The sequence below is a fragment of the Megalobrama amblycephala genome, linkage group LG8 (genome assembly GCF_018812025.1).
Source record: "Megalobrama amblycephala isolate DHTTF-2021 linkage group LG8, ASM1881202v1, whole genome shotgun sequence".
In the NCBI taxonomy this organism is placed as follows: Eukaryota; Metazoa; Chordata; class Actinopteri; order Cypriniformes; family Xenocyprididae; genus Megalobrama; species Megalobrama amblycephala.
The window spans coordinates 17,065,737-17,076,954 of record NC_063051.1 but is presented as its reverse complement, the minus strand read 5'-3'; the positions used below and the strand labels follow the sequence as shown (position 1 = coordinate 17,076,954).

Below are 11,218 nucleotides of genomic sequence, written 5' to 3'. Positions count from 1 at the left end.
GATGCGACAGAGCAAATTCCCTTTTAATGCAGGTGTATGTTGAATACAGTAATACACTCTCCAAAAATAAATTGTACTTTTAAGGGTACAACAGCTTGTCCTTGTGGCAGTACACTTAAAGGGGCATCTGTATACCTTATTTACCCCTAAAAGATTCATAGTAGTAGCAAAGTCCCTTTAAGACAAGTCATTTCACTCGGCGGCCATCTTTGAAAAGCCTCTTGGGCATCATCATAAGTGCAGCTCCTATCTCTTTTAATGGGGAAACATCAAATTCTCGAAAGTTGTTTGCCAGGCTTTCGATTAAATTTCATATTTGAAATCACCAATGAAATCTGGCATCAACTGTCTCATAAATTTTGTTTCTAAATGCTTGAATTATGACAAAAACACTGTATTTTTCAGGCTGGATCAAGCTAATGCGCATACGCAGTCCTAAATGCGCGTCTCTATAGGAAGCGCGCATCTGACTGTTTCTATAAGAACCGGAGCTTCTGACGGCCGCTGCAGTGACTCACTGACTTTACCAATCATCGATTGGCTCTTATTTAGAAGGCGGGACTTATTCCGCCATATTGCGCTTTGCGCTTTCTCCCATTCAAAACGATACATGTGAGGCCTCTCGTGTTATTCTGTAGTCTTTGGTAGTACTGTAAGGATACTTATTACTACTCTAAGGAACTAATTTCACCTTTCAGGGGAAGGTAAGGTACAAAGGTGTCCTTTTAAGGTTACTTCCCCAGTGACATGCTGTTGTACCCCTGAAAGTACAATATTTGCATTATTTAAAGGGACAGTTGCTCCAATATGAAAATTCCGTCATTTCATCATATTGTTTCAAATCCTTTGTCGAACAACAAAAAAGAGACATTAGGCTAGATGTTCAAGCTGCAATTTTCCATGCAAATGCAAGATACATGAGAATAAAATAAATTGACTTGCCATGTTTGAATATACATAAACTTGAATGAGGTTTGAAAGCTGCATGGGGAAAGAGATTATCAGTAAATAACGTCTTAAATTTTGCATGGCATAAATTTGCATAGCTTCGGAAGTGGAAAAGTTTTGAGTAACACTTTTTTTTTTTTTACGGTGTCCTTGTTACACGTTACATAGTTAGTAATAACTATAAATTATGCATAATTACATGCAACTAACCCTAAACCAATTCCCCAACCCTAACCCTATAGCAGGATTATTACACAGTACTTAAATGCATACTTACACTGTAACTTGGACACCATAAAATAAAGTGTAACTAAGTTCTGTTTTGTTGGTAACACTTTATTTTAAGTGTCCTTTTCACTTTGTGTCCTTTAATGTTACATGTAGTTACCATCGAGGTAACAACTAAAAAAATATGCATCATTACATGCAGCTAACCCTAAACCAAACTTAATCCTAACCCTATAGTAAGTACATGTAGTTAATTAATATTACTCAGTACTTAAATGTATAATTACACTATAATAAGGACACCTTAAAATAAAGTGTAACGGTTTTGTTTTGTGATCGTACTGCCAGGTATTAAACTTCCTGCTAAACCTCTTTTGAAAGAAAGTTTTCAAATTGAAATGTTTTTGTTTCATTTTGTTTTGTTTATGTTTGTTTTGTTTTGTTATGTGTTGTTTTGGGGAATGTACTTCCAGGTACTCTTGAGTAATCCTGAGTAATATACACTGCACACACATTACAGTCCTCCCCTTCCTCTCTCTCTCACTCACTGAAGATGCCATGTTATGTTAATGGACAGGAAACCTTGCACAAAAATGAGGAAAGAGAAGCAAAGACAGAGAGAGACAGAAAGCGAGAAAGTCAGACAGAGAGAGAGAGAGAGAGAGAGAGAGAGAGAGAGAAAATAATCTGCTGACAGCTCACAGTTTATGAGTCACATGATGTGAAAAGAGAACCTGAATAGTGCCACAGTCACTTCAGCCTGGTGGTTTCCATCTTGTGTCTTTCTCACATATGCACACTCGCATGCGGTTATATTCTACTGTCAATAAGAGCTCAGCAGTGACGGCCACAGTGTGGTGGGACAGAGCGTGTGCGATGCATATAATAGATAAAGTACGTTTTCACAAGACTCTGTCTATTGTCATTAGCAGCTGTCACATGAGATGATACTCAAATGTCAAGAGTTATAAAGACTAATTGGAGCTGTATGTACAATGTTCTTTGTTACTTTGGTGGCAGTGATGGTGAGAATGGGGGGAGGGGTGTATTGTAAGTGTAATCACCAAAATGCATCTGATGCCTATATATGTATATAAAAAACACTGATAACCATTTGAGGTTAAATTTATTTACATTTATTGAGTTGACTTAAATGCATTTACAAATTGATTCATGGGTGAATTTTACTTAAGAAATACAGAAAAATTAATGATATAAGTATAATAACCACAAAAATAAAATATATATTTACCATTACCATTGGTTACAGTAATTAAAATCATATAAATAAGGATGCATATCAACTTCATTTGAACAAGTGAAAACAAAACAAGTATTTCATGCCATCAAAAAATATGTAAATACCTTAAAACATTAAAAGGTACATTAAGAAAATTAAATGACTATATAGTGTGAAGTGCACAAGCATCTAAATAGTCAAAGTAACAAGTAGCTGTCAAGGAATGTAAATAGTAGTATTCATTTCAACTCCTCACTGGTTTGTTACCCTTCGCACATTCTTACCACAGCTTGAGAGTGCTATATCCAGAAAATCCCCCCGAGGACCATTAAAAATTATTATAAAACGGTTAGTTCCTATCCTTGATTTTGATGGTCGACAGCTGTGTTTTATTCACGATAATACGGCTATGACCGCTTCACCCAACGGTTCTGTATCACTACACAACACCCTTAGCAACCACTCTTAACAACGTAAACTGTATGTTCTCATTTTATATTGTTCATTGAAGCTTACTGTACTATGTAGAAAAGTGTTGTCAGAAAAAGATTGAGTGAGCGAGCTTATTACCTGCATTCAGATTTAGCATTTTCCTTCAGGTCAGTCCTATGTTCATAATAAAAGATCTGTTTAAATGTCCGATGTATTATCGTGTCCTTTTAACAGTTAAGGGGTTTTCCCGTGACTGACAGCACTAGTCAAAGCATTTGTCAGTTGCGTCTTGTTCCGTGTTCACAACAATTCAGTCTTTTCAATGTAAAAGTCTTCGCTACTGACTGACTCACTCATAAAGACAGTCTTTGCCGCCATCTAATGGCGTGAAAATGTATAACTTCTGTTGCTGTTAACAGTCAGGGACATTTTCTCTGGTAGAAGGAAGACTTTTAGAAAAAGTTTACTTCATGAAAGTTGCATTGATACATATTTCTGGCTTTAATATTTGTATTGTGTGTAACCGTTTTATAAAAGCAATAAGGTACTCAAGGCTAGTGCTGTAATCATGAATAAGTCACGACTGAAGGGCGTTGTTAGGCATGACGTGAAGCACAGCCTCTTGTACCTTATTGCTTACTTATAAGTGTCGTTTTGATACCAAGTATGAATTCATTAGCTTCACACTGATTTCATTAAGAATGTGCACTAAGAAAGTGCTTACAGTTTACAAAGAACGAGTCAAAGCATGTCATTAGCAAACAGGTAATATGCTAATGAAGACAACATTAATTTTTAAAAGGCAGCACACAGACTTATACATAAGTTATGCCTTCTTAAAACTTGATGGAGTCTTATCTCAGTTGTGATTTGACAACTGACTGATACATAACAGTCACTAGTACCGTCCCAAATAACTTTCACTTTAACATGCCCAAATAACATGCTTGGTGATACATGAGGCTGTTTGAAGTTCCTGACCTTTAATTGACCATACATGATCAGGAAGTGTGGGCTGAATCACTTAAACTGATGAAAAATATTCAATTGTTTGCTCAGAACTCAGACTTTGCACTCATAGAGCTCTCATGTGTACCTTTCAGGTCCCCACTTGTAGCGCCGGACCCCCCTGATTTGTCTCTGCAGAAAAGCCTGCGAACACTTCCCCTGAACTTCTCAGCTGCGAACAGGTAGACCAGTGGATCCAAAGCCCCATTCAGGCAAGTTAAAGAGGAAGTAAGACGGTTAGCCAGGGCTAGCCCTCTTTTGATTTGGCAGGATAGGTCTGGGTGTCCGTAACCCAAGATGAAGGTTGCACGGCTTAAGTGATAGGGCAAAAAGCATACTATGTAGATGAGCATGACCAGACCGATCGTGCGTAGAGCTCGGAGTTTCAGCGCCGGTTCTAGCCTCGAACCTTTTCTCAGACTATGCACAATTAGCAGGTAGCAAGAAAGGGTGGCAATGAAAGGCGGCATGAAGGCTACAGCGAGGGAGACGAGAGCACGTCGTGAGGCCTTTTCTCTGTACAGCTGCAAGCATACGGTAGAGCCATTGATTTCTGCGGTCTGCTTGGTGACCAGTAGGGGCGCCATAGACACTATCACCAAAGCCCAAAGCGCAAAACTGGTGATGTGAGCGTAACGAGGGTGTCTGATCTTGAGGGAACGTACGGCGTGTACCACGGCGAGGTATCTGTCGCCTGCAACACAGGCCAGGAAGTACAAACTGGCATACATGTTGACATAAAAGAAGAAGCCTGCGAGACGGCAGGGGATTTCGCCAAATGGCCAATGCCCCCCTGTTAAATGATAAGTGGCCCTGAGTGGCAAAACGAAGATGTAAAACAGGTCAGCCACAGCGAGATGGAGCAGGAAGACATTGGCTGGAGAAGAGTTGCCTCTCTGGCGGGCGAAGATCCACAGGGCAAGGCTATTGCCGTTCAGCGCAAGAAGGAAAACTATGATGTAGTACAATCCAAAGATCATATTCTCCACTGTATTGTCCACAGGTGGACAGCTCTCCATGGATCGATTGGGCAGCAAGGTGGGAAGTTCTGTAAGGGGGAACTCCATCTTTGTAACTGTAAAAACAGGAAAAGAAAAATTTATTTTATTTTTAATTCATTTGTATAAAGTAACATAACTTTTTTATTTAACTGAACAAATTTCAGACATTTGATGAACAGAAATGTAATAATGAGTACCTGAACAAAAACAATATCTATCTATCTATCTATCTATCTATCTATCTATCTATCTATCTATCTATCTATCTATCTATCTATCTATCTATCTATCTATCTATCTATCTATCTATCAGCTACTTTAAGTCACACAGTGCATCTCATCTTCATGGACTGCAGCAGATTTGCTAGTTCTTGCTATGAGATGTTACTTCACTCTTCCACCAAGGCACAGATAACGTCCAGTTATTTTAAATTGTAATAATTCATAATTTTACTTTTTTTTTTTTTACTGCATTTTAATCAAATAAATGCAGCCTTGGTGAGGCTGCTTTCAAAAGCATTTTGAACAGTAGTTCAAAAAAATATTATTAGAATGATTTCTGAAGGATCATGTGACACTTAAAGGGATAGATCATCCAAAAATGAAAATTGTGTCATTTACACCCCCTCAAGTTGTTCCAAACCTGTATACATTTCTTTGTTCTGCTGAACACAAAGGAAGATACTTGTAAGAATGTTTGTAACCAAGCAGATCTCGCCCCCTATTGACTACCATAGTAAGAAGAAAAAAAAAATACTATGGTAGTCAATGGGGGCGAGATCTGCTTGGTACAACTTGAGGGTAAGTAAATGATGACAGAATTTTCATTTTTGGGTTAACTATCCCTTTAAGACTGGAGTAACAATGATGAAAATTCAGCTTTGCCATCACAGCAATAAATTACATTTTAATATTAAAATGGAAAGCAGTTATTTTAAATTCTAATAATAATAATTCACAGTTCTACTTTTTTACTGCATATTTGATCAAATTCTTTCAAAATCATTTTGAACGGTAGGTCAATATAAAATATAAAATTAAATAAAACGTATCTATATAATTAAATAAATAATGTCTTCTGCTCTAGTGGAACATTTCAAATCTGAATTTCATATTTATACGCAGCTTGACCCTTCACCAGGAGTTTGATTGACAGGCGATCTAACCAATCATAACACCAAATCTGCCATTTTGTCCGGCAAAGCAGTCAGGGGAGTTAGGCTGAATCCCAAATGGCACACTGCTATGCACTTTCAGTCTTGTGGACAATGGCTGCCGCGTGCATGTCCGTTAAGTCCATGAGACCGTAGAGTGTCCCATTCATCATTTTAGGTTTCAGAAGAGTTCTCGTGAGCGCCCCCGATGCGCATGCCAGCTGCGCCCGCAAGTTTGTGAGCTACGCAGAGGAATTTACCCGGCAGTCAAAGCGGCATTGCGTCACAAAAGTGCAGACTCAGAGGAAGACCGTGAGGGTTTAGGGTGCCATTAGGGATTCAGCCATAGTAGATTAACTTCGGTGGACTTGAACTTGAAAAATAGTGTGTACCTATGATTTCTACAAGAAAAATCAAAAACTGATAAATCAACAAAAATGCACGTTTGGGGCACACTTCCATCACACATCTAACTCAACATATGGCACATTTTAGCTTTTCATTTTTGCTATAAGAAATCAAAATGTATTAAAAACTGAGAAAAGAGCAGTTTAAATCTGCCTTTGGGAATATGTTTCCAAACTCCCCTGTCTTCAAAATATGTTTACGAAAATGGAGCAAAGGACACACCAGTGATACACCAAGTAATACTTTTTAGTACAGCCGCAGTAAATATTTATCCTCCAATAAGTTACAGCTGTCAGGCTGTTTGGCAGCAATTCAGCTACTTGGATATTTGTGTGTCTCGGAGTCAGGAGCAGATGTCCCTGCAGGGCAGTTGCACCTCCGCACACGCTGCATGAAGGTGCTAGTGCATCCGGTGGCCACACCTTTGTCATGAGACCCCAGAGTCACTCCCAGCTATCTGCTTACAGTCTGACCCAGCTGTCCTCATGGCATTCTTGTTTGTCAAATCATTGGCGTACATAGGGCAGCTTGCTTCATATTCAATGAGCAAGCTCAAACAGTTGCTCTATTAATAATCAGGCCAAATGAAGCATCTGCATGGATGAGATGAAGACCTTTTTAAGAAAGGTTCAACGTATAGGTTACTACATGAGCTATAGCTGGCAATATGGATATTTTTTTTTAAATCTTGTTGAGTATGAATATTGCATATGGTTGATGTTTCAATAAATTTATAGAGGGTGAATGACATTATGCTTGTTTTTTGTCAGGATCTATTTAAAAATGCATTTCATACGATGACTTACAATGACTTAAAGGGTTAGTTAAAATTAAAATTCTATAATTAATTACTCACCGCGAGAACAAAGCTCTTCCGTAAGCTCAAACATGCTGTGCAACACACGAGAATGAACCTCTTTGGTTACACAGCACGTTTGAGCTTCCAGAAGAAGTTTGCTTTCGTGTGTCATTCAGGTTCGGTTGAGCTTCTGTTTATGTGAGAAATAGCCTAAATTAAGGCTACGGAGACATTTGAAAACTGAGTTTTCATTTAAAAATGCTGCCCATCCACACAAGCGTTTTCAAGCGTTTTTCAAAAGTTGCTCATCCACACTGAAACGCTTAAATCCCCTTACTGCGCATGCGTAAAACATACTAAAAGCGCGACGATGGAGAGAGGGCAGATTTAATGAAGTTTACATGCTATTCTTTTGACATACTGATTTTATCAGCATATGATCACATCATTCACTGTTGTGTCCAGGTTACACCCAAACTTGCAAGGTTTAAAGCGCAGCTATCATCATGTTTTGCAGTGCAGGACAACAAAAGTTAGTAAATTCTGTCATCTTTGCAGGAATGTAATACGAGTTCTATAAAGGAGCACTGTTACAGTAAATAGCAGCCACAAAAATGCAGGCTCGGTATATAGATATCCATACAATATGTGTCACATGACTAAACATGCGTCATTGTTTTCAAATACCTCAATTTTCAGCATCCACACTACAACGCGAAAACAGAAATTTATCCACTTTGGAAAGTGTTTTCAAAAAGCTCAGTTTTCCTTGACAAAAACGCTAAGTGTGGACAGAAGGCCAAAACTAAGAGGGAAATATGCGTTTTCAATTGAAAAAATATGTGTGGACATGGCCTAAATCTGTTCATCATAAAAAGCGATCGTGTCTCTTCAGAAAATTTGGACTAAACCACTCAATTCATATGGATTAGTTTTGCAATCTCTTTATGAACTTTTTGAAGCATCACATTGGTAGTTATGTAGCTGTCTGGAGGGACAGAAAGCTCTCAGATTTCATCAAAAAGATTTGCATTCAGAAGATGAACGAAAGTCTTAAGGGTGTGGAACGACATGAGGGTGAGTAATTAATGACAGAACTTTCATTTTTGGGTGGACTAACACTTTAATACACATGTTCAATGATGTTTTTAATTTCTGAATTAAAATTAATTGGGGTGCATAAGGTCACAATTGTCTTAATATCACAATTAAGAAAATATGCCTTATAAGGAAATCCTTGAGAAAAAAATTCTGAGAACAATATTTGAACAAATCTGCTTTACTGCTAAAAAAAATCTGAAAAACTATTGTCTTCCAAATAAAAATTTGAAAAAAACAAAAAGAGAAAATGATTATAACGATAAATTGTTCTTTGACTCAGTCCAAATGCAAGGTCAGGGTTTGATTTAAAGATAATATTTAAAACATAGAGTGGACCTACTGAATTTATAAATACCGGAAATATTTTACTGAAAGGAAAACAATTTCATATTATACTTGAGTTCCACACCCTTTGGAACACTTAAATGTATCTTTTTCCATTTCAATGATGTGCAAAAAAAATCAGCTACCAAAACACAATAACCTCTCACTGGAGTTGTAATAATAGGGAGACACTTTATCAATATTTTCAGATCAGTACAGACAAACACGAAGTGGGTGTGTATAGTACAAAGGATTGTCTCAAGATCCTGCAATAGGAAAGTGCATTTGTAACTGAGGGGGAGGAAAATCCTCAAGTCCCAGAACATGCCAAACCCTCAAGTAATTTAAACAGATAAAAGTAGAGTACCACAAAACAAAAAATTGTCCTAAACTAGAGCTTAGAGACAAAAAGGCGTGATTGCGATTGAGAAATGCAGATGTTAATAGATGGCTCTGGTAGTTTTCTGGTGTGTGGTTTAAAACTATACTGTGTGGTCCAGGAAAAACACATTTATAAAATATGGGAATTTCTAATGAAAAAATGTAGTCCAGCAGCACCAGCCAAGTGTTCCGTGGTTGTCTTGGAAAACATGCTCCAAAACCGAAAGCCCTGCAGAACAAGGCACCTCCACAGGCTGCCAACAATACAAAATCACTTTTGTGTTAAAGAAATAAGTGGGGGTCAAGCTGGGGTTGCAATGTGACACTAATACTCCTATACTACATCCACAAAAGAAGCAGAAGTAATCACAGGCATGAGGCGCACTGCAGATTAACTAAAGCTAAACTGCAACTCAATGTGGACCAACATGCTTACAGAAACTCAAGGTGAAACACAGCTATTTTTTTTTACAATATTACATGATTACAGTATTACACAAACACATGAAATATGAGCACATGAAAGCAAATGCAGTACATTTCCTATTAAATTTTTTTATCTTGATCCCCTGAAGTGATTTTGACTGTTTTTTTGTTGTTTAAGCAAAGCTAATCTTGGCAATGACCTTTTAGGGACTTTATACTCTCTAACCAAAATAAACTTACCTTAGAATAAATAAAATTGCCTCGATTAAGTCTACTATGAACATACTTTCTCTCTAAAAAAAAAAAAAAAAGTAGTTCCTGGCATACATTTAAACTAGGAAAACGGTAATTCTATAAAAATATATATAAAAAAAAAAAATTTAAATGGCATGCACTTAGACTGGAAAAGCACAATATAATAATTCTATAAAAATAGTAATAAAAACCATTAAAAAAAAATATAAAATGCATCAAATAAATAGTTTAAATGGCTTGCACTTCAACTAGGAAAACATTAGTCATTCTATAAAAAAACTGAACTAGACAGCAGACACTGAGAGAAAGTATGAAGTTTATAAAAGAATTAGGTCTATGAGAGACTCACCAGAGTGTTGATCCCTCAACAGCCCGTGCAGTAGTGAAGGAGTCGAGTAGAGCAAAGGAGAGGGAGTTCTGCTGCCTGGACGTTCTTACAGCTGGCTGAAAAGCCAAAGCAAACCAGCAGCTTCTGTTCGGAGGCAGTGGAGTTTAATAGAGTTGAGACTCTACTCTCTTAGGCTGAGCTGTATTTGAGATACGACTGGCTCTTTTTGTGTAGCCAACAAATTTGATCACAAAACGCAGTTCGCGATGGGAAGGCTCTAATGTGACCCTTGACCTCAGCCTTTCTTTGCAATGCTATTTTCTTCTGAGGGCCACTTGTGCGCTCCACAATAACCCGAGTCAGAAGAAGCGGCACATTTCGACAGGGGGAGAATAATGGCATGCCTCGGTCCCAATGTGGAGCCGGTGGGGTACCATGGGAACGGGGACTTGCGTGCCTTTAGGTTAGAAACCCCCCTGAATCCCCCCCCCCGCCTTCAACCATATCAATAAACAGAAGATGAACTGAGCATTTAATGGGACAGTTTATGAATAAAGACAAGAGGTTATCCATTGCGGACTGTTGAAAGCCAGACAGACGAGGCCCCTTGGAACTCAGAGAATGAGTGAGAAGAAATTTGAGCAGAAAACACAAGGGCAAGAGGGACAGAGAATAACAGACTGGGCTCCTTGTTCTTTGGGTCCCTGCTGTGGACTGTTGGGGCATCATACACTGGGGCAGCAGAGAGCAGAAATAAGACCATGTGATGCTCAGACAGATGTGGAGCCCCAAGCAAACAGCGAGAGCTATAATCTGTCTTTCATTCTGGGAGATCACAGCTGTGTAGGACACACATCATCTCTTTTTCTTCTGTTTGGGCCAGTCTTCAACGATATGCTAATATAGTTCACTTTACTGAATGCGTCCACTATTTAGTTTACCAGAATAGGCTAAATAATATAGTGCCAAGTCTTAATTGGGACGTCTCCAAGTCTCATTATATGCTGCCCTTCAAGACTTTGTTGCCCTGGGGCAAAACACAGTGTAGCATGACTGTTAACCAGAGAAGAACTCGTCTTCTGTCAGATTCAAGAGCTAAAACAGTTTGTTTTTAAACATGACAAAACAACACAAGCAATAGGCTGATGTAATTCCATTTTTGAACCAAAACCCAGAAGACATCTG

General features: G+C 38.2%; 1 protein-coding gene across 1 annotated transcript; it reads right to left on the bottom strand.

The window, feature by feature from the left end:
• Positions 1–3,335: 3,335 nt before the first annotated feature.
• gpr17 (G protein-coupled receptor 17) lies at positions 3,336–11,212 on the bottom strand. Its single transcript, XM_048199710.1, has 2 exons — positions 10,055–11,212; positions 3,336–4,931 (listed from the first exon to the last, which is right to left on the bottom strand). The coding sequence occupies exon 2, from the start codon at positions 4,921–4,923 to the stop codon at positions 3,904–3,906; it is 1,020 nt and encodes a 339-aa protein (XP_048055667.1). The 5' UTR covers positions 4,924–4,931; positions 10,055–11,212; the 3' UTR covers positions 3,336–3,903.
• Between the last annotated feature and the right edge of the window lie 6 nt (positions 11,213–11,218).